Source organism: Podarcis pityusensis (genome assembly GCF_964106645.2).
Source record: "Podarcis pityusensis genome assembly, chromosome: 8".
NCBI classification, from domain to species: domain Eukaryota; kingdom Metazoa; phylum Chordata; class Lepidosauria; order Squamata; family Lacertidae; genus Podarcis; species Podarcis pityusensis.
The window spans coordinates 65,470,797-65,492,770 of record NC_138033.1 but is presented as its reverse complement, the minus strand read 5'-3'; the positions used below and the strand labels follow the sequence as shown (position 1 = coordinate 65,492,770).

The 21,974-nt window shown below is 49.3% G+C and overlaps 2 protein-coding genes across 7 annotated transcripts; one reads left to right on the top strand and one right to left on the bottom strand.

The window, feature by feature from the left end:
• Positions 1 to 5,600, bottom strand: MUL1 (mitochondrial E3 ubiquitin protein ligase 1). Of its 3 annotated transcripts, none has more exons than XM_081016538.1 (5): positions 5,447 to 5,600; positions 3,262 to 3,409; positions 2,811 to 2,898; positions 2,386 to 2,506; positions 1 to 1,284 (listed from the first exon to the last, which is right to left on the bottom strand). In XM_081016538.1, exons 2-5 carry the CDS (start codon positions 3,379 to 3,381, stop codon positions 594 to 596), a joined length of 1,020 nt encoding a protein of 339 aa, XP_080872664.1. In that variant the 5' UTR covers positions 3,382 to 3,409; positions 5,447 to 5,600; the 3' UTR covers positions 1 to 593. The 3 variants fall into 3 exon arrangements, with proteins under 3 accessions (XP_080872664.1, XP_080872666.1, XP_080872665.1); XM_081016540.1 differs by lacking the exon at positions 5,447 to 5,600 and adding an exon at positions 4,435 to 4,855; XM_081016539.1 differs by lacking the exon at positions 5,447 to 5,600 and adding an exon at positions 3,746 to 4,414.
• A 380-nt stretch (positions 5,601 to 5,980) lies between these two features.
• Positions 5,981 to 20,701, top strand: LOC308482999 (zinc finger and BTB domain-containing protein 40-like). 4 transcript variants are annotated; one of them, XM_081016537.1, is made up of 14 exons: positions 5,981 to 6,104; positions 7,425 to 8,177; positions 9,023 to 9,168; positions 9,916 to 10,099; positions 10,517 to 10,680; positions 11,258 to 11,429; positions 12,901 to 13,305; positions 13,952 to 14,158; positions 15,250 to 15,414; positions 16,105 to 16,319; positions 16,979 to 17,141; positions 18,693 to 18,779; positions 18,883 to 19,100; positions 19,522 to 20,701. In XM_081016537.1, the coding sequence occupies exons 2-14, from the start codon at positions 7,481 to 7,483 to the stop codon at positions 19,633 to 19,635; spliced, it is 2,937 nt and encodes a 978-aa protein (XP_080872663.1). In that variant the 5' UTR covers positions 5,981 to 6,104; positions 7,425 to 7,480; the 3' UTR covers positions 19,636 to 20,701. The 4 variants fall into 4 exon arrangements, with proteins under 4 accessions (XP_080872663.1, XP_080872660.1, XP_080872662.1 ...); XM_081016534.1 differs by having other exon boundaries at positions 5,983 to 6,104; positions 18,883 to 19,109; XM_081016536.1 differs by lacking the exon at positions 5,981 to 6,104 and adding an exon at positions 6,440 to 6,458 and having other exon boundaries at positions 18,883 to 19,109.
• The last annotated feature ends 1,273 nt before the right edge of the window (positions 20,702 to 21,974 follow it).

The following is a 21,974-nucleotide window of genomic DNA, read 5'->3' as shown; positions in this document are numbered from 1 at the left end:
GCAGTGCAAACTTAATTTATTCTGAGCACTGAATTTGGAGCTTCTCAGAAGAGAATTGGGATTCGTAAATGTTTCGGAGGAAGAACACACACACACACAGCACTGGTGAAAAAGAACTCAAAAAAAGCATTCCAGTTTAGAAACATGATCCTGTTAATTCTCACACAGGAGAAAGAAAATACAGGGATTAGTTCAAGCAGCCTTATCCAACCTGGTACCCTCCAGGTGGTTTAGGCTACAACTCCAGGGCTGATGGTAGCTGTAGTCAAAAATATCTGCAGGGCACCAGGTTGGAGAAAACCAAAGTCTCCATGGTTTACATGTGAATTGTCAGTTGAGAAACTTCATTTTGGCAAAGAAAATCCACCCAAGCAGTGCTGAACAGTCTACTTCCCAAATCACAGCAATCGTTAAAAGCTCTGAATCTTTGTTTGCAGCTCTATGCAACATGGCTTGCTTCTCCAACTGTCTGTGCAAAGGGTCACACCAAACCCACACCCCGCACGCCTCTAATGCTGCAATGAAAGCCAGAAGAACGTTCCTCAACGAGAAAGACCGACGGGGAGGTCGCCAAAAGAGACGGCGCCACCAATTCAGCTGTTGTACAAAGGCACGACTCTTGCGATCTCTTGCCTACAAATGGGGCAACGGGGAGGCTGCGGCAGCGCCTGGTAGCACTTGTCGCACGAGCAGACGTGCCCGCACTCGAGGAACACACACGAGCGGGCATTGCTCAAGCAGACGACGCATGCATTCAGCGTGTCCCCGCCTGCTGCGATCATCTCCTGCACCTGACGCAAGCGCTGCTTCTCCCGGTGATGGCGGTACTGCTTGTGGAGGACAAAGAAGAGCACAGCGCACGTCGCAAAACCAAAAAGTAGAGTCAGGACCTTCCAGAGACGGACGCTCGATTCTTCCTTCTGGAGCAAGGCCTCGAAATCTAGGCTGCTTAGGTAATAGCGCATCCCTTGCTTGGGGGGCTGCAGTCTGATGGTGTTGTTGTCCAGGACCAGCTCGCCCACCCCGGTAAGCGCCGCCCCCACCTTCAGCATCTCTTCGGTCTCCTTGATGCCTTTGGGGCGCTCCCCGCTGATGTAGTGGCCAATCACGTCCGTGAAGGACTGGACAGACGGGTGGAACTTCTCGTACACTGTCTCCAAGCTAAGCTCGGCAGCGTCCAGGGGTTTCAACACCCTCACGGCGACATCGGCTCCTCCCTCCTGGGGCACCATATCAAAGGCTGTCGTGTTGGTCCTCTGGTGAATGATCTTCTCGTAGTCGCTCCTGGGGAACGAGGACCCAGCACAAAGGTTTAAAGCAGCAGCAGAAACACAGAACGGATTGCCCACTTAGCTGGGGACATAAAGGTTTGCCTGGGAATGGGTCCTAACATTTCAGTCTACAAAAACTTAATGAAGAATTTGCTTGAGTTTGCCGGAATTTGCTTGCACTTCTCTTCCCTCCCCTTCCGTATCATGACTATTCAGATCAGGGACAGGGCAGGTCTATGGCCCTCAGGCCTCTCATCAAGCCATACATCTTCCAAAGTTGCACCCTTCCCTCAGTGTTCTTGCCTGGTTGGAATGCATTCTTGAACTCTGATAATGTTTCTTCCTTCTCTCAATGGAGGACCGAGTGTGTGTAAAATCTAGCCTGCTATACAAGGTAAAACTTGATTTTCTTTATTGCCACCTTTGCCTCTGGCTCTACCCACCACTGGTCCAAAACGGTTCCCTGCCCCTGTTTCCAACTGCAATGCAATTGTCACAAACTGTTTTGTTTTCCTCTTTTGTTTGCTTTTCATTGACACTTTGCCTCACTCTTTACATCTCTCTCTCCCTACCCCGTATCTGCCCATTGAGAATTATCCTTTACGCAATACCAAAATGGACTTTTGTCCACAAAACCTTATGCCATAACAAATGTATTAGTCTTTAAGGTGCCACAACACACTTTGATTAAACTTCTTATGTGCTAGATGCAGACTTTGAAAAAACCTGCAGGATCTTTTTTTAGCAAGGGGGCTGCTTTTCTGGCACAGAAGCCAGATTTTTTTTATACACAACTCTCCATCTTGGCAAGCTAGAGGCATTCTCACAGGCGCACATTCCAGCCAGGCAAAAGCACTCATGGGGGGACAGAGCAAGCCTGGGGAGGGGATACAGCCTGGGGAGAGCCCTGGGGGCCAGAGGAGTATATAGGACTGCATGCAGACTCCACCCTGATAGAGATTGAAAGGTGGATTATAATAATCTGAATGGCACCTGGCCTATGCTACTGATTAAGCCACATGCTCCAATAAAGGCTCTTGCCTCACACCAATACACCAGTGGAAGCAACAACGCTCTTGCCCCATTTTCAAGTCTGGGAGTGAAATGTACCTACCAGAGGTGCGTGGTTCGGTTCCACACTATCTTGTGCTCCTGCAGTGTTAGCCTCTGAACCACTCCCTTGCAGTTTTCCACAAACTGACTGTTGAGGGTTTCCTTAATAGACCGCACTACACCTATTGGATGGCAGAGGGAAGAAAAAACAGCTGAAAAGAGCTTAATTGCACACCTGAAGACTCACCACAGTGTAACAGAACAGCAAGAGCAATAGGAACCTATTAATTTACCCACAGGTCTAAGGACTATGCAGTGCAGGGACAGCCATGATCACTGGTTGAGGCTGATGGGAGTTGCATTTTAGTGTGCATGTTATACCATAATCCTCCCTGACAGATGGAGCAAACTAGACACCTAATGGCAAACACTCATACATGCTTCCCACCCCCATTACCAGCAACCCACAAGACTCACAAACCCTACCTTCTATTACTGCATAAGGAACACATTTCCCAGGCGCTTCCATAAGGATAGTCTTCAAATCCTGGTCTAGGGTGACTTTTTTCGCTCCCTGGGTGGAGGGAATTAAACATTGGTAAGAGCCCATTCTTCACTCAAAATCTTTGCATAGGTCTACTTTGCGTAGGAATTAATTGACTACAACTCATAACACAATAATTGTGTGCCCCCCACTCCTTTCTCGCCTTTTGGGATTTCCTCCCTTCGTTTGGCATTTGTAGTTTTTGGATCCAATATACTTTTAGTTTATAATGTTCATAACAGGCTTTACCTTTTATAAATTCAACATTTAAAGGCTGTTGCAGCTGCTCCAGATACTTTTCAGTTGAGAAGCAGAACAGACATTGAAAAAATACTGAATACGTAAAATTAAAAATAATGGTTATCTGTGGCCCTGTTCTAAGCAGCAACTGACCTTCAAGCTGTAAACTATTTTTGACTTTTGCCTGTAAATGGCATACAGAATTGCGGTGACAGCTGAACTGGTCGCCAGGAGGATCACCTGTCCCGTCGAAGGACGTCCGGCAGCATCCATTGCTATAATCTAACTCTGGTATATATGCCTAGAAAGAGAAAAATAAAATGGTTTGGGGCTCTTTAGTGAGAAAGCACAAAGGGTTAGAAATAACCTAGCCTCCCATCTCTGCAACACTATATCCCCAAAGACTGCCCAATCCTATTTCAATACTTTACTCCTATGTCTATACGTGTCTTATCTTGCCCACAAGTCATATTATACACCTCAGACTCATTTGGAGTATATCTGGCAACAACCTTCAAGAGTCCACACACAGCAAGAGCAGACTGAGGGAAATTTCTCTGGGCATAGTGATATTTTGAAAGAGAGATTTCTTCAGATATGTAAAAATTCTGGAAACAAATAACACATAATAGCCTACCTGTGCTAGTATCAAGGTTGCTTTCGGCTACCATAAGCTGAATTTAAAAAAGAATGCAACTATCCAGCCTGGATACAGTAACTGTGAAAGCACCCCAATAGGTGCTTATAAATGATTCTTATGACTTGGAGAATTCTCTCTGCAAGCTGTCTCCTCATTCATTATGACAACCTTTTATAACACTAATATTTAAAACATTATAGATGGCTGCTAGTTTCTAGAACGTGCCCTGTTCATTTGTGGTTCCTGCTCAACTGAAAATTTGCCTTTTTTATTTACCAGATTTACTATTCTCTAGATGTGGATTCTTGATTTGAATGCGTTTATCTTTTTCTTTGTATTATATTTTAATTGATTTTCAAATATATACACAAACTTCAAATACAACACCGTATTCAGAAACAATGTGATTTTTCTCATTTATTATAAGTATTTATGTGCAGCTTTTCCTCTCCAGATTCTACAAAGCAGCTCACATAGATTCATTACACCCCCATGTAGCCTAAAATCAATCAATTCACCCAACAATCATAAAACAGGAAGAAATAGTCACTCTTTCATAACATCAAAAATTAGCAGTCCCAGCAGGTCACAAATCTGCCATTAAAAGTTTGGTTAATATGGTAGTTTTAACCTGGAATACCAAGGAGGTGAATGTACACTACTGTTTATTTCTTTTTATTACCCACCTCGGGAATTTCATTGGTTATCCACTATTCTTAAAGCAAGGAATATTGCAGACCCTCAAAGACTAGAAGATTTATTGTGGCACCAGTTTTCGCAGCCTATAATCTGTTTTGTCAGTTAGATACTCATGAAGGACAACATTTTATACACTTGATGAAGGGGTTGTAGACCACGGAAGCAGATGCTTCAATTAAACCCATCAAGGTGGCACAATACACAATGCCATCTCAAATACAACTGCTGCCTCAGGAAAAAAAACCTCCAGTATCCAGCTCTCCAAACCACCTTCCAGTCACCAACTTATAAAAGTAGTCAAGGCTAATCAGACTAATCCCCAAAACTTTGGGAGATCAAGTTCAAATCCCTCCCCTACTCAGCCATCAAGCTCAGCTGGTGACTTCAGGTCAGCCACAATCTCTCAGTTTACCCTACCTCACAGGGTTGATGGGAGGACAAAATTATAGGATAGAGGCAGGAGAGAACCTTTGCATACTCTCTGAGCAACACGGAGTAAAGGGATATAAATTTAATAATGCAACAAGCAGAGCTCTACCATACCAGGCCAGAGGCCCATCTAGACCAGCATTGTGCTTTTCACAATGGGGAGGTCACAAACGGGGGCTGTACACCACAGCCCTCTCCCAGATGGTTCCACAGTTTATCTTCTCCTTCATGAAATTTGGCTCATCTCCCTTTAAAGCTGCTTGAGGTGAGAGTCTATGCTCAAATCATGTGGCAGGCAGTTCCACAAGTCAAGTCAACATAATGTGAAGGACCAGTCTCTTCTGCCAGTCAGTTCATGCCAGAGTGTCCCTTTCCTGTAATACTGTATATCAGTAAAGCTACAACGACCGCACCCCCAAGCTGCCTACACCAATCTCAGGATTCCCCAGGGCAAGCAAGCCACCCCTAAAAGAGACTCCACCCCTACGCCCTGTATCCCCAGGGTAACACAGGAGGCTTCCACCATATCCGGCTCCAGAAAAAGGGATGCTCTCCAGACAGCATTCCTACCCCTATTTTGTGTCTTCCTCCGACCTACTTCCGGGAAGGAAATTTTCTTCCTGTCGACGTCTGATGACGTCAAAGAGGCCAAAAAGGATGTTTTCCATAGAATTTCAGGGCGCTGCCTAGAGCGACGCGAACCGCGAACATCCGGTCGCTCGGCTCATGCAAATAACCCCTGAACCATAGACTTAGAAAAAAATGGTAGACTGATCACTCCTATCTTTAGACGCATAACGTCCTGGCTCCTATTCCCACTTTTTACTTTTGAGGCGGGAGGGTGGTGCTAACAAACGAAGCCATTGGGGGAATCCTGAACAGTAGCCGACCGGCCTCTCCCTTCCCAGCCCCGAGCGCTCTTCCAGAGCAGGCCGTGGCTGTTCACGTGACCTCGTTGCTCCCGCAGCGGCCAATCCGGTCTTCAGAAGTTAACCATTTGACGCGAGGCGGGTGGTGGACCTCCGTTGACAGACAAGCGACGAGAGAGGAAGTCCCGCCTCGGGACCCGCCTGTGAAGCGCGACTCTTCTCTTGTTTCCGCCTCTGTGCCCGGGAGGAGGCGGGGCCGAGAAGCGGCTGAGGAACGCCGTCCTTGTTGAAGCTTTATTGTTCCTCCTCCCTCGCGCCCACCTTCGCCCGTGTCCGCCGCCGCGCGGCTCCCAATAAAGGTAACCATGGCAACGGCAGCCGGCCTAGGCGCTCGATTTAGGCCCTCCTCGCCGTATCCCAATTCGTCTCTCCTTCACCCGACCGGGGAGGGTGGGGGCCACGAAGAAGACTCTGGCTCTGGGCAGGCCCCTGCGTTTGGCTTCTGCGTGGGCCTGGGGCCCCTTCGGGCGGCCGCCGCCTAGCTCGAACGGGCGAGGGAGAGAGCGCGCCCGGGTGGGAGGCCTCGTCCGGGACAAGCCCCTCGGGAGGCTGGTGCTGCTCGGGAGGGCCTCTGCGTCCGCCCCTCGCAGCTGGCCACCGGCCACGCATCTCCCTTGAAAGGGCACTCGGCCCAAGTTGGGCTCTGTTAGGCTGTGAGACATGGCAGGGAATGAGGGAGGAAAGATGCCTCGAGGCTGGAGCATCGCTTTCATTGTGTCCCCACCCCCTTACAAAAAGGCTCCCAGAGCGGCTTGGGATAAGAAACAGCTCACGAAAGCGACGGGGGGGGGGGGGACACACACCACAAACTCAGGCCCATCACATGTTTCCAATGCATGACTTCCCTTTAAGAATCCTGGGAGCTGTAGTTCGCCTCTCAAAAGACCTGCAGTTCTCCAAACTGAAGCTTTTTTGGGTGAACCGTGGGCAGCACCAGCATGGTGTAACCTGGCATCATTTGTGGGACTTTGCCTTCCGCAAGGAGCTTCCTTTCAGTGGGAAACCAAAGGTCCACGGAACAGCACTGGGCTGTTTGAAAGCCCCTGTCCGCAACAGGCCCATGCTTCTCATTAACTCTACCTTTTCAGATATTTAAAGAGCAGTAGGTAAAATTAAAAGGTAAAGAACCCCTTGCTGGTTAAGTCCAGTCAAAGGTGACTATGGGGTTGTGGCTCTCATCTTGTTTTCGGGCCGAGGGAGCTGGCGTTTGTCCACAGACAGCTTTCCGGGCCCAGTGGCCAGCATGACTAAAACTACTTCTGGTGCAACAATTTGTATCCACTTAAGATGGCCCTCCTAGGCTTCCTTACATGTTGAGGTTTGCAGTAAGGAATGGGAACCAGGAGGTTGAGCCAGAAAATGTCGATTTTGAGGAAGGATGGCAAATGTTACACAGCAGGCAGAACTAGAGAGCAGAGCAGAGGTCTCTAAATAGAATTACCCTGTTTGGAGGAAATACTTTCTTACTCAAAGTCTAGTTGGGTTTTACAGGTGGAAAGCAGTAGTGTCCCAAGGCTGTTCACCTTTGTTCGTGGTAACGCCACAGGTTTGATCATAATGGGGAAGGGAACAAGTACAGTCCACGCAACTAATTTGCTGCTCTTCTCATCTGCGTACAGCTGATTGGGAGCAAAACTATACAGAACGTGAAGGGAGCAGAGACTTGCAGGGAGCTATGGATCTTCCAAACTACAGCCAGCAACTACTTCAACAGCTCCATACACTCTGCAGGGAACAGCAGTTCTGCGACTGTAGCATCTTGGTTGGGACGATGCATTTCCGAGCGCACAAGCTTGTGCTGGCAGCAGCCAGTGTGTTGTTCAGGTCTGTGCTGGATGGCACAGACACAGTCTCCATTGATGCTTCTGTGGTGGCCCCAGATGAATTTGCTCTCCTGCTAGAAATGATATATACAGGCAAGCTGCCTCCTGGGAAGCACAATTTCACCAACATAATATCTGTGGCAGACAGTCTGCAGATGTTTGATGTGGCTGTCAGTTGCAAAACCCTTCTTGGGGACCTTCTGAGCTTTCCAAGTCAAGAAGAAGTGCTGAGGGACATTTCTGTTCAGGCAGGGGATGCATCTAGTAAAGGTGTTGCCACTTTGGACAGTTCTCATGCTGCAAAACTCAGTGTCAAAGTGATGTTGCATCCTGAGCAGGTTTCTTCCGGCTCTGCAGACTCTGTGGACACCACCAGAGTGCAAGGAAAGAGCACATGTCAGGAAGCTTCAGACAAGGAAACTCAGCTTCCTGATTCTCATTGCCAGGATCCCAAAGTTCTCCTCCCTCTGTGTCCAGGTGGCCAGAGCGTTTGCGAGGAATGGGAAAGCACCAAACTGCCAGAGGAGAAAGACCTGGTTGGAGGTACAGGTGAGAGCGTCACCTTGACATTGCCTGCTCCTAATAAACTATAGAGTAACTTTGCCTGTTGTAATTCTACCCAGTGGACTGTTTCATACATGTATGTACCTTGTATGACAACTGTGAGGTCAATTAGTGAACTGCCTCAGTTGAAAAGTTTGCATTTGACTCTGTGTAGACATCCTTGTTTGTTGTGCTTTCCCTGTGATGGCTATTTCACACATGGAAGTCATCACTTGATGCTGTGAGCTGCTGCTCCTGTTGCAAGCCAAACGCCAAGAGCTTCTGCCTGTGTCCATGCATGCTTTCCCCCTTGTCTGCAAGAGGAGGGAGATGCACCATCTTAATCGGGCGCCCCAGGTGGGAAAAGCAAAGCTCTTCCCAAGAAACTCCTCCAGCAGCACCTATTAGGTAATTAAGACGTTTTGGTTTTTTAGCATAAACATTCCCACCAGAATGCTTCCTTGCACTCATTTGTGCCGGTTTCATTTGTGACTCACTTCCCATGAAACATCCCAAAGCAATTTAGCAACAAGGCATCAACAGTAACAAAGAAAAAAGGAATACAATTTCCAGATGAATAAAGGCTGGGATAAAAAACTGCACTTACAAGGCATTTTGAAAGGAGGTCTTCAGTAGATGCCAACATGGAATGCACTCCCAGGTGAAATCTGCTGCAGAGTGCAGTGATCAGTTGGGCACATATATCCATTATGTATGCTTGGTGTGCACAGTATGTAGTGTTCTCTTGCTTGGCGAATAATTCTCAGAAGAGGAAGACAGTAGCCCCCTGCTATCATCCGGCTTCCACTGGCCTTTCTCCCTTTGACTTTCTGGGCTTCCTCTTTTCATAGGAAGCTCAGAAGAGGTGAAGCCTATAGCTGCTGTGCCCCAGGAAAGTAAGGAAGAGCTTCTAAAGGATTTGACACAGCTGAGGCCTATCCAAGGGCTCTTGGACACATCAGAGGATGATGCTTTCCTCTCTGGGGCAGAAAAGCAGGTAAACTGGAAAAAGGGGAAGGCAGGGGCATGCCCCTGTCTTTTTGCCACTCCCTTCTTACCCACATCACCCTTCCCTCTCCCACTAATGCCTCCTTCCTTTCTGCCAAGAAATTTGGCCTAGTACTTAATTCTATGTCAAGGAGGTAGGCAGAGTTGCCCAGTTCACTTCATGATGGATAGCTCAGTTAGTTAGAGCATGGTGCTGATAACACGAAGGTTGCAGGTTCGATCCCTGTTTGGGACAGCTGCATATTCCTGCATTGGAAGGGAGTTGGGACTACATTATCTCAAGGTCTTAAGCTGGATTCATGCATTAGCTGCTGCTTCCGTCAGTTATTTTAAATCAGTTTGTCTTTTTTTAATGTTTATCATATATTACATTTATATATCTTTTGTAAGATACCTTGCAAGAGTTTGTACCCTAATAGGTGGTATATAAATGAATTAAACAGATAAGTTAGGGCCAGGTTTTCCCAGTTTGCATTGCTCTTGATAGCTATTAAGCATCTGTGGTGCCTTTGCACAGAATTGATGCCCAACTGAAATATTTCCTGGAATGCACAGATCCTGTCACTGCCAAACATGCCAGGTTAGATTTCTGAAACATACTTGAAATAGTGTATGTGTCTCAAAATTTCAGCTACTGCAAACTGCATTAATGTGTGTTTGGGGGCGGGGGAGTATTGCATGTGCGTTTGCTACGTTTCTCAGCATCTCCTGCTTAGCTGTGTAATTGTCCTTGCAGGTTGCCATGGACTGCTCTGAGGGCAGCTCACCCAGGGACGCTGCAGAGAATCTGTTCAAGGAGGAGAAGATCCTGAGCCCAGAGGCCCTGTCAAAGTTTCTCGGGGCCCTGAAAGCTCCTTTCCCTGGCCTGGGTCTCCTACTGGACCGTTGGGTGGCTGCAGCAGTTGGTTCTGACAGCACAGGTATCCTTGGGGTGACAATTTGGCGGCGGTGGGTGTTCAGAAAAGGCTTTGCAGGCTATGGCCCCAACTGAGCTCTCGCTCAGGATCATGGAACAGAGGGTGCCCACCCCCCACCTTGTCCAACGAGGCCTCAGATGGTCTTTGTGACATGCAGGAGAGTCTTCACCCACAACATAGACTCTTTCTGCGTACGGCTGGTCTCCTTGCTTGCTCAGGATGGCCTGTTCCTACATGTCCTCTAGTCTAGACTTGAAACCATCCCATCTGGGTTATCCAGGCTCCAAGAGACAGTTTGAAGATTTCTCACAATGGGGAGCACATATTGGGGCAGGGAAATGGCATGACTGTTGGGAAGCTGAGGCTCTGCAGTAGCCCTCTAGTTGGTAATTTGACACCCCACCCTGCCCGTTTCCATAGTTGGCTCTAGTGACAGCATTGCCACAGAAATATTACTGAGGCATCGCAAGCTGATATCCGAGGCCCTCCAGCAGGGAGCTGATCTAGAAGAGGAGTTGCCACCAGTAGAAGCAGATCTGGCCAAACCAGCCAAGGAGGTTCAGGATGCTGTCCCTGGATGCCAGGTGTGTATATCTCAGGTGTGCTAAGTCTGTAGCAGGATGTCTGCTGGGTGGATGGCCAGGTGAATGTGTGCTTCACCACTTGGTCGTCACCCCATCGCAACATCACCCCCGATGACTGGGAAGGAGGTGGTGCTGCTTTATCAAATGCATTATTAGCTTATGTGATTCATTGCCACAAAATACAAATGGACGCATTCAGGGAGGAAGTTGATCATCAACAGCCCTCCACCACTGTAGCTCAACAGAGCTTCTATGTTGCATTTCATTTTGGTTATTTATTTATTATCTACACATGAAAACCATCCCTTGCCCTATAGGCTCTCAGGGCATGTTTAGGAGTCAATAAACGACTGCAGTTCGACAGGGCAGGGCTGCTGTCTTTTCTGTCCCTGCTTGGCAGCTCCCAGAGGCATGTGGCTGAACTCACTGGACCTTCTGGGTTGATCTAGTCCCCCGTGCCACACATGGGGAGCATCTGCACCTGCTCAGGCACCCAGTGGAGAGGTCAAATAATCCTGCTATGCAGCAGGGTAGGGGGACTCTCTTCATTGTGTGTTTCTTCTGTGGCTTTTCCCAGCTGGTGAGCACTTGCCTGCAGGAGGTGGCCCCTGCGACCTCCTGGAGGGCAGCTCTGAGCAGTGCCTGGAACAACAAGCCACTTCCTGCCACCCAGATCTGCCAGCTCCTCTGCAGCATTCAGGAGTCATTCCCAGGCCTGCAGACAGTGATGCAGGAACTACAGCAAGCTGGTGAGAATCTTTCTGCCTTGTATATGCCACTCTCTAGGCACGTGGTGGGGGACACGCCCAGCCCCAGCCTGCAATTGGCAACATACACCTCTGTGTGCATGCTTGAGAGGTGCATTGTTTTGTGGTCAATTTGGCAGAACTTGAGGCAAAGGGAGAGTGGGGGGAGCAGCTCACTGCAAAGCGACTCCCGCTGTGCGTCAGTTCAGGAATCCACAGCCAGGAGGCTGAATGCTGCCCAGAGTCACTCCCAGCTTCTTTCAGGGGGCTGCTGAGATGCTGGAGCAAACGGAAGCAGAAGAAGCCTTTCATTGCAGAGTAGAGGTAGCACTCAAAGGCCTACGGTCTTGGGTTGTTGCATGAGGAACCTGGTTGTTGTAGAAGGGTCCAGTAGGGGGGAGCAGCCAGAGGAAAGTGTGGAAGACACTTTCACATGGCAGCTGATTTTGCCTGGTTTCTTCTACTTTCTTCTACTGCCGTGGGGAGGAGAAGAGAGTGATGCAGTCCATGGAAGCATTCTCTAACCCTGAAAACCCTGCTCAGTCCCCTGAAGGCGGCCCTGTTTAGGGAAGTTTTTAATGTCTGGTGTTTTATCGTGTTTTTAATATTCTGTTGGGAGCCGCCCAGAGTGGCTGGGGAAACCCAGCCAGATGGGTGGGGTATAAATAATAAATTATTATTATTATTATTATTATTATTATTATTATTATGAGAGATTCCACCAGACACCCCCCTTGCACACGTAAGGCCTAGAAACTTGCTTAATTAAAGGTAGAATAATTTTTTAGGTTTTTAAGTATTATTATCAATCAATTTCTACACAATCATCTGAAGACAATGTACAGGAAAAACAAGAAAAGTTTTTTAAAAAACAACAGATACACCGAAAACAAAAGTAAGACAATGCAAAATATAGACCCTTGTAGCAGAAACCCATTTGTGCTGTTGCTGAGCTGTTCAGTGCATGGGAAGAGTGGTGTCCCCCTCAGGTGCAGGCATGTCCTTGCAGGACTTCTCCTTCCTTTCAAGCCGCCTGACCTTGAGTAGTTGATCCTCGTTGCCCAGCCTCTCTTGCACTTTCCAAGTAGCTTTAGGGAAGTGGTACAAGGTTTTTACTTCAGGTGCTACAAAGATTAAAGCCATGTGACCTGCATATGTTGCACCCGTTCAAGTGCGCTTCAGAATTCCTATTGCTTTACACAGTTGGTGTAAGTTTTGCTTGGCAAGGGGGTAGATAAGAAGCTGAAGCAGTTGCTACTGCTGACCACTCCTGGGAATGGTCTGGAACTGTCCTGATGCTTGGAAGCACTTACTAGAAACTAGTAAGCTAGAAGCTAGAAACTTGACCCTTACAAAGGTTCTCTGGAAGCTGTGCTCAGCATATTGTTCTACAGATATTTTTGGCTCCTGCTGATGGCCCTGAAGCCACAGTCCACATGCCTCAGAACGACTGTTTCCTTTTGTTCTTCCACAGGGCTCTTGACAGCTGTCGACGGAGGGAAGGCCAGTGTCTGGAAATGGAAGGTGAACAGCATGTCTCAGGTTGAAGCGGTGGGCAAAGCGGAGCCAAAGGGGGGCCGAAGCCCAGAGGCCCCCAGGGGGGCTGCCTCCCCAAAGAGCTTTGCCTGCAAGGCCTGCGGGAAGAGCTTTCGCTTCTACTGCCGCCTGAAGGTACACGAGAAGCGCTGCCGGGTGGCCCACCAGAAACCGGCGCAATGCCCAGAGTGTGGCGAGGCAAAGGCCTCCAAGGCAGAGCTGGAGAAGCACCAGGCGGAGGCTCACGGCAAGCTAGGCTCCTCCCTCCGGAAGAAGAAGCCCAAGAAGCCCCGCCTCCCCGTGGCCTGCGACATTTGTGGGCGGGAGTTTGCACACACATCAGGTATGGCCAGCCGCAGGGCTCCTGGGAGTTGCAGGCTTCCCTTTTATCTCTTCATTTACAGTCAGGCCCCCTTTGCATTCAGAAGTGAAACCCCAGAGGTCCAGTCATCCTCTAGATTGGGGTTTCTCAAACTTGGGTCTCCAGCTGTTTTTGGACTCCCATCATCCCTAGCTATCTGGACCAGTGGCCAGGAATGATGGAAATTGTATCCAAAAGCAGGTGGCGACCCAAGTTTGAGAAACCCTGCTCTAGATCCAGATGCCTGCTGAGCCTGGCTGAGGCAGAGGGAGCAGGCTTGGCAGCCCAGTTCAAAGCCTTGAGGCTGGAGAAGAAGCCTTGCTCCTCCCACTCTGCTTAGCCCAGTCTAGATGACTTTCTCTGGGCACATTGCGAGGGCTGTGCGAGTGAATGCCACTTCCTTACCATGCCCAAGAAAAGCTTGAGAGAGGGCCCTTCCCACAGCAGGGACTTTTCCCAGCGTGAATCCCCTCCGCTGCAGCCCGGGCCCAGTTTGAGCAGGCAGTGGTGAGCAGCTCTGTGTCCCTCGAGAAGCTGATCTGAAAAGGCTGCACATAGTGTGCTGGGGAGCTGAAGGCTTCCTGCCTCACCTGCTGCTGTTTCCTTCTCCCTCCCCGCCTCCCCTCAGGGATGCAGTACCACAAACTGACGGAGCACTTTGACGAGAAGCCCTTTTCCTGCGAAGAGTGTGGCGCCAAGTTTGCGGCCAACTCCACGCTCAAGAACCACCAGCGCCTGCACACGGGTGACCAGCCCTTCGCCTGCAAGCACTGCCTGATGAGCTTCGCCCAGGCTTCGGCTCTCGCCTACCATACCAAGAAGAAGCACGCCAAAGGTGAGGCCAGGCGTCCCTCCGGGTCAGCCTCCGACTGCAGCAATTTGACAGGAGTCAGGGAAGCTAGCAAAGAACCGGGGGCCCTTCCGACACGTGTCATTTCCCCCTGCACACCCAGAGGCTGCATCTCACGCAGCCCACTGCCGAAATGTGCCAAGGCTCCCCAATAGAGCAGGGGTTGGGCCGTGATGTACTGCTGCACAGCAGGGCTGGGAGTCAGGGAAAGGCACCTTGGCAAGCAGCACTGAGCCCCGCTGTGTGGAGGAGCCAAACTTCACAGGCTGCTGGGTACTGAAAGTTGGGGCGTATGAGTGCTTCCCTTGTGGGGCTACCCAGCCACAGGGAAGAGACTGACCTCATCACAGCTTTGAAGACCCCAAAGTGGGTTGCTGCCCTCTGTCCCTCAGCCACCTTTTTTGGCTCCTCTTGCTGTCTTTTCCAGCTGATCCCTGTCACTCTGAGACAGTGTTTGAGATTAGCCAGGCACATTTTGCACCTGGCTTTTGAACACTTTCAACCAAGTGAAGATGCCTGGGTGCCAGGATGGCGTCTGACACCACCATCTGGAGGTGCATGCCTGGGGGTCATTGGATCTGGACTGTTTTTACACACTCATACCCCATCCTGTAGAATTCTGTCGGTATTATTTTATCAGCACAATTGGAATGCATTTCAGGAACCCAAGTACTTTTTCTGCACAGCCTGAGCAGGAACAGTCACCATTAAGAAAAACAGGTCAGAATAGGCCAATATATATGTGGGCTGTCTCTGGGTCAAGTGATTTTTCATCTTTAAGATCACCAAGCTCTTAACCTGGCTCAAGATTGTCATCTGAACTAGCTGGATGTTTAACTGAGAGTCAGTTAGTGGCAACTAGACATTTCATTTTGGCAACTGCAACCTTGGTTAAAGGAGCCATTTGGCACCTAGCTTGTATATCTGATTTTCTAACACTGCTGTGAGACCAGGCACGGCTTGGGTATTCTGGAAAGCTGATGATGGTCCTTCTAGCATGCCAGTCCTTCCATGCTTAGGCTCAGTGTCATAATATTAGCCCTCATACCAACACACTGCATTGGCTCTCTTGGCAGGGAAGATGTACGCTTGCCAGTACTGTGCCGCCGTCTTCGCGCAGTCCATTGAGCTGTCCCGCCACGTGCGCACCCACACAGGTGACAAACCCTACGTCTGCCGGGAATGTGGGAAAGGCTTCCGCCAAGCCAACGGTCTCTCCATACACCTGCACACCTTTCACAGTGAGTGCCTTGAGCTTCATAATAATAAATGACAACAAATAATGACAGCAACAGCTTCCCGCCCTCCCTAGCTTTGTAAGTTTTGCCATTTACTGCTCATGCACTTAAAAGTGCTGCAGACACACCCTGGAAGGAAGCAGTTGCAGGATGCCCCCTGCTCTTCCTCTTATTGTGAGGGCATCCCCTTCCTGGACCAGTGCCAGAGATCTAGAGGAGTTTATTAGTATTTAGAGATTTTTTTTTATAATGATGAGTAATCTGATAGTTCTTGCTCTCAAGCTTACACTCTTGCATGTGTTGCTGCTTTGGAAAAGGAGGCAGTGCTGAGCCCTTGAGGTAGGGTGACCCCAACTGTCCTTCCAGGAGCTGGAGGTCTGCTATTGCTGGCAGCTGTTCTTCTGTGTCTCTGCCTAAAAGTCCCACACAGCAGGGTATAGTCAAGGGCTTGGGCTCTGCCAGCAAGGCTGGAATCATGAGGAGCACCGACATGATGCCTAGCTAAGACTGAATGTGGTCCTGGTTGGGAGCAAAGTCCCTCCTGAGGGTAGGGCAGTCATAATCTGAGGGGAAACAGTTGTGTGATTGTAACCAGCTCTTGTTTTGTCCTTCTGCTCCTCCTGAACCCTCTGCATGTGAACTCGTTGTATCCTGGCCCCACCTTCCTACCCTACCCTCCACATGGGGACTCAGATGTTGACGACCCCTATGACTGCCAGAAGTGCCAGATGAGCTTCCCCACCCTGCAGGAGCACCAGAAGCACATTCATGCAGCCCACTCTAGGGAGTACCACCCATGCCCGACCTGTGGAAAGGTTTTCAGTGCACCATCCCTGCTGGAGCGCCACGTGGTCACCCACGTCGGGGGGAAACCTTTCAGCTGCCAGATCTGCAACAAAGCTTATCAGGTGGGTCTGCTTTGGCAGAAGCAGTGGCCAACAGGACAACCGTCCCTCCCCTTTTCCATTCTTAGGTCTCACCTCTCCCTCGCACACACAGACACAACTTGCATTGCTTCCCCCGAGTCTCTGGGAATCCAAAAGTGCTGAATTCTAAAATGGGCATTTTGTCTTTTTGTACACGATAAAAAGCTATATTTTGCACAAGGCGTTTTACAATAAAAATCAGTCAAAGGTGACTTTGTAACAATAAAATACCAAATAAAACCAGCCCATTGGTTCCAAAGACTGTGTTTACAACAGGCAATCAGATTCTGACTTGGTCACTCCTTTGCACCCAGGGATGGCAGAGAAGGAGCATCAGGGAAGTCTTACTTGGACTTCTTCCAAAGACTTGCCTCCACTGAAGATCAGGCTCTGCTGTGTGCATCCATTCACCTCCCTTTGTGGATAGATAGAAAATGCAATTGGGGGCATGTGGGGTAGCAACAGCCAAGGGAATGATGTGGCAGTGTTTCCTTTGGAGACAGAAGCCATTGTCTACCTTGGGGGTGGAGTGAGGGGGTGGAAACCCTATAGTCAGTGTGAATCCCAGAGTCGAGGCTTTGAACCTGCAGCCCAAGCCCCTCTGTGGGTTGTGATAACCAGAATGGATTTGCTCCCTCCAGCAATTGTCAGGGCTGTGGTACCACAATCGGACTCATCACCCGGACATCTTTGCTGCTCAAAACCACCGGTCCTCCAAGTTCTCTTCGCTGCAGTGCAGCTCCTGCGATAAGACCTTTCCCAGCACTGCAGCCCACAGGAGACACACCAAGGAAGAGCATTCAGGTAAAGGACTCAGAGGGCAAAAGTGCCACCTTGGTGCCTTCTGCTCTTGGTGCCCGACAGGTCTTGACATTTGGCACGGGGCCTCCAGCTCAGCACTGGCTGTTAGGTGAACTTTGTGGGATCAGACCAAGGTCCAGTTCATTCGGCAGCCATTGTTCCTGGCAAAGTCAAAATCAGGGTGGTCCCTGCCCTCCCCGGCATTGTGTTCAGAGGTAGACTTCCTCTGGGGGTGTGGAGGTATATGGAATCCACCACACTCTTCCTAGGAACTGTTGGACCTCCAAAAAACCTCCGTTGCTTGCCATAGTTTGGTGGGGTTTGGGTGCATGCTGTCTTCACACTTCACTTTTAATAATAATAATAATAATAATAATAATAATAAATTTTATTTATATCCCGCCCTCCCCAGCCGAAGCCGGGCTCAGGGCGGCTAACAACAATAAAACAGTACAAAAGTACAGCATAAATAACACTCTAAAATCATTCATTATAAAATTAATGAATTCAAGCCACTGGCAACCATTGGGCCAGAGCTCCGCGAAGATTGCCGAGGGAGGGAGTCAGGCTGTGCCCTGGCCAAAGGCCTGGTGGAACAGCTCTGTCTTGCAGACCCTGCAGAAAGATGTCAAGTCCTGCAGGGCCCTGGTCTCTTGTGACAGAGTGTTCCACCAGATCGGAGCCACAGCCGAAAAAGCCCTGGCTCTAGTTGAGGCCAGCCTAACTTCTCTGTGGCCTGGGACCTTCAAGATGTTTTTATTTGAAGACCGTAAGTTTCTCTGTGGGGCATACCAGGAGAGGCGGTCCCGTAGGTACGAGGGTCCTAGGCCGTATAGGGCTTTAAAGGTTAAAACCAGCATCTTAAACCTGATCCTGTACTCCACCGGGACCCAGTGCAGCTGGTATAGCACCGGGTGAATGTGATCTTGCAGCGAAGACCTCGTAAGGAGTCTCGCTGCAGCATTCTGCACCCGCTGGAGTTTCTGGGTCAGTCTCAAGCGCAGCCCCACGTAGAGCGAGTTACAATAATCCAGTCTGGAGGTGACCGTCGCGTGGATCATAGTGGCTAGGTCAGGGCGAGAGAGGTAAGGAGCCAACTGCTTAGCTTGGCGGAGATGGAAAAATGCCGCCTTTGTTATAGCTGCAATCTGCACCTCCATGGAAAGGGAGGTGTCGAAGATTACACCCAAACTCTTAACGGACGGTGCTGGCACTAATTGCGCCCCCGCAAGAGATGGGAGTTGCCCCCCCAATCCCATATCGCCAATCCCATATTTTTAGGCAGTGGTTTTGGATTGAGGGGACAAGTGTAGGGAGTCTGGCGGATCCCACAACAGCCAGGTTTTGGGGAAGAGGGATCCACTCTACCGAGGTGGGTGGCTCTTTGTGAGGCTGTGTTGGTTGGAAGAGAATGCATTAGAGGAGCCACCCAAAAAGGCTTTGCAAACTCTTCTCCTAAGCAGGGGGCTGGATGAAGGTCAGTGGATATCTGGCCTGTGGCTGAACCCTCTTTTTGATAAACTACCTACCGGGGGTCTCATGGCTTTCCTTTAGAAGTGACATTCCATGAGTGTGAGAAGTGCAAGAGACTCTTCCCTTCGGTCGCTTTGCTGCAGGCTCACGAGAAAAGCCAGCACTCAGGTGAGTGTCCCACTAATTTGCCCCTTGTTGCCCCTCTCTCAGGAGGTTCCCATTTCCCTGCCTACTCATGACTTCGCTGTCTCTCTCTCTCTCTCTCCCTTAGGGTCTCAGCCCCTCCACTGCCCACACTGCTCAGCCTCTTTCCACCTCCAGGGGGCACTGCAGCAGCACCTGGCCACCAAACACACCAGCCCATCGGAGCCTTCCTTGGTCTGCACACTCTGCGAGGAGGTCTTCCCTGGACAAGAGCAGCTGGAGCAGCACTGTGGTGCTGAGCACCCAAAGATGGTGGTTGCCAGTTCACAAGTTCCAATGGCCCAGGTAGTGCAGGTCAGTGATACCTTTCCCATTAGGGATGTTAAGCTGACCCCTTCCCAGTCCTTCGTCTGGGCCCCTGTTCTGTGTCATCCCATCAGGAAGGACAAAGCCTCTTAACACAGCTTCCCCCACACGCAAAGTTTTTCCTGGTGTGTTACGATATAGGCCAGATGTGGGGAACCTCCAGTTCATGGGCCCAATTGACTGCCAACCGGTCAGATCCAGTTCCCCAGTCTGGATGTAAACAGTGTCGCCCCTTTTCTTCTGATGCCAACTTGGAGTTGCCTCAACTTCACCCACTCCCCATTATACTGTGAGGAGGAAAGCCAGGCTGAGCGTGAGTGGCTACCTGCCCGCAAAGTGAATGTCCAGCATACTCTTCTGCCCAGCTGAAGCAGTGACATCCATGTCCTTTCCTTGTCAGGTGCTTCAGACACCTGGGCCTGTGGTCACCGTGGCAGAGCCGGAATTTGCTGACGCTCAGGTGTTTCTGACATTGCCAGAAGTGCAAGGTACCAAAGTGGAGCACAGCTGGTGATGGTGAATTCGGAAGACTTCCTGGATGAAAAAGTCACGGCGATGTGAGATGGGGAGAGGGATAGCCTGTGCCAACCTGTGTTTTTGTTGGGCTGGAACCTGCTTGAATATTTGCCATGGAGCAAGGCACAGCAGGGATGAAAGCAATCCTAGAAAAACAGGGATTCCATGATGGAAAGGTTTGGATCAGATGTACCCATTGAAAGGCAGACTCTCCCTTCTGGGCATCATAGGAGGCTGCGTGGTTTTGTTCTCCACCTGGCTGTGCCCTTTTAAAGGCTTCCTTCCCTTCTGTTTGGGTACGCTAGGCCATTTATGAGATGAATAAGGGAGCTGTGTGAGGGCTGCCCAGGGGCCTGGGTGCCACGTTTATTTTTCTGCTCCTGGAAGCAGGCGTAGGGGAACATGGTGATCCAGATAGAGAGTGGCAAAGCAGATGGCAAAAGCATGGCAGCCTTGCCATGTGGGCAGGTAGTTGAGGACAAGAACCCCTACCCAACCTACTCCTAAGAACATGGCTGCCCATCCTGCAGTCCATGAGCTCCATCCAGGACCATCTCGAGGCTTGAAGGGTCTCTGGATAAACTTCCCTCTGGTAGGCCATTCATTGGTGGGTCCTGGTTGACATACCAGGCAATGGTGGCAGCTGTGCCACTGAGAAGCTAGATCAAAGTGCCCTTTAAATTTCCCTCCAGGCTCCCACCTGTTGTTTCCCTCTTGGGATTGTGTGAAGCTTGTCCCAGCCATCTTGCTCTGCTTGCACCAGAACTTTTTTTTTTTTTTTTAACGGATTGGGGGGGTCCAAGGCAGTTGTCACAAATGGGCCCGGGCAGCAGTACTGGCCCTTGCACTGCAATATATTCTTCATGAGGGAGTCCTTTGGCAAACATGGCTTTGAGCTTTCTAGAAACAGCTTGCAAGCAAGACCTTGTAATATGCATCAGTAGCTCTGACGTACTCAACTGTGCGAGGACAAACTGGTATTGAAATTACTTATATTAAGGTAGCAAACATTAACAATGATGTTAACAAACTGGCTGAATAAACTGAGCTCCTGTTTTGTATGAGTCTGTGCTACAAGTGTTATTTAGTGATAATCCTAAATCCTGAATCCATTTGTTCCTGTTGAAAACCTCTCAGAGTCAGCCTGGGTTTACCGAATATTGAACATGGGTGAGCATCTTCAGCCTGGCTTGGCTTACTGTTTCATTTTTTATTTGGAAGTGTATTTAATTTCTTTTCAATAAAGAGAAAGAACAGGGGATCCAGGAACAACTCTGGAGTACATTTTATGTTTTAAATACACATTATGCAAATGACATAACACAGGACCAAGAGGCATTCTGTGTTCAGTTTGTCTTATCCCTTTGACTCCATTACCTTTTTATGTGGCGCCAAATCCCTTCATAAAGCGGCATGTGGAATGGTGGTGGTGGGAACTTGGACAGTGTTGATGCTTCGGCACAATGAATGAATGACTCCAGGGCTTTTTTCAGCTGGAACTTGACAGAACTTAGTTCCAATACCTCTCAGGTGGGCACCATTGCCATTCTAAGAGAAGGAGGGGGGGGGTGTTCATGGTGAGTTCCAGGACCACTTTTTCTAGAAAAATAGCACTGAATGAATCCATTTTTGACCCAAGCTCTTTAACCATTGTATAGTGCAGTCAGAAAGCCAGTCCAGCCACCCTTTCAGTGAAGGCCATTGCTACTCTGCCAGTGTTGATATCGATGAGTTATGGATGTACGTTAAAAACTTCTGAATGAAGTGAATAAACAAATGAAAAGAGGGTGGGGCAGGGCAGAACCCACCCCTCTGGGCTGTGCCTCCCATCTGCAGGTTGTGAACAACAGTAGCACCTACAAAATTACTTTGATTGGCTCCTAAATTGGCTTCTCACATATAAGGTTAGCACAGATTAGGCACACAAAGCCCGCCACTGCATACAGAGGGGTGAAATCCAGACCGCTGAAGTGCTATCCTTGAGCCTGCTGTCTCTTAAATTGTGTTGCTGCCACCTTGTGACATAAGATCAGTACTCCATCTGTGGAGCACAATCTTCTCTGTGTTGTTTTCATCTGCCTTTATGCTGGTAGTATTAGGGGAGCAGCCATATACCAGTGTGCTCTTAAGAAATGGAGGGCCCTGAGTGCTGTCTCTAAAGTTGACATAAAATTAAAAAGCTATTATATCTTTGTCACTGTGAGGACGGCTGAGCTTTAAAATACCTGGAGCTTTGTTTCATGATTAGTAATCTCGCCTAGGCATATAGTAAAGATGACTTGATAATGTTCTAGTGTGTTTTGCCAGCAGTACTGAAGAACCGGTTAGAAACCTGGA

What these genes read in the sequence shown, in the direction of transcription:
- LOC308482999 (XM_081016534.1), top strand. Translation starts at nt 7,481, where the DNA reads ATGGATCTTCCAAACTACAGCCAGCAACTACTTCAACAGCTCCATACA. An exon ending in GCAGGAACTACAGCAAGCTG is followed by an intron (nt 11,430 to 12,900) that starts GTGAGAATCTTT and finishes GTTCTTCCACAG; the next exon opens with GGCTCTTGACAGCTGTCGAC. An exon ending in TCTGCAACAAAGCTTATCAG is followed by an intron (nt 16,320 to 16,978) that starts GTGGGTCTGCTT and finishes TGCTCCCTCCAG; the next exon opens with CAATTGTCAGGGCTGTGGTA.
- MUL1 (XM_081016538.1), bottom strand. Translation starts at nt 3,381, where the DNA reads ATGGATGCTGCCGGACGTCCTTCGACGGGACAGGTGATCCTCCTGGCG. An exon ending in AAATAGTTTACAGCTTGAAG is followed by an intron (nt 2,899 to 3,261) that starts GTCAGTTGCTGC and finishes CCCTCCACCCAG; the next exon opens with GGAGCGAAAAAAGTCACCCT. An exon ending in TCCTTATGCAGTAATAGAAG is followed by an intron (nt 2,507 to 2,810) that starts GTAGGGTTTGTG and finishes GCCATCCAATAG; the next exon opens with GTGTAGTGCGGTCTATTAAG.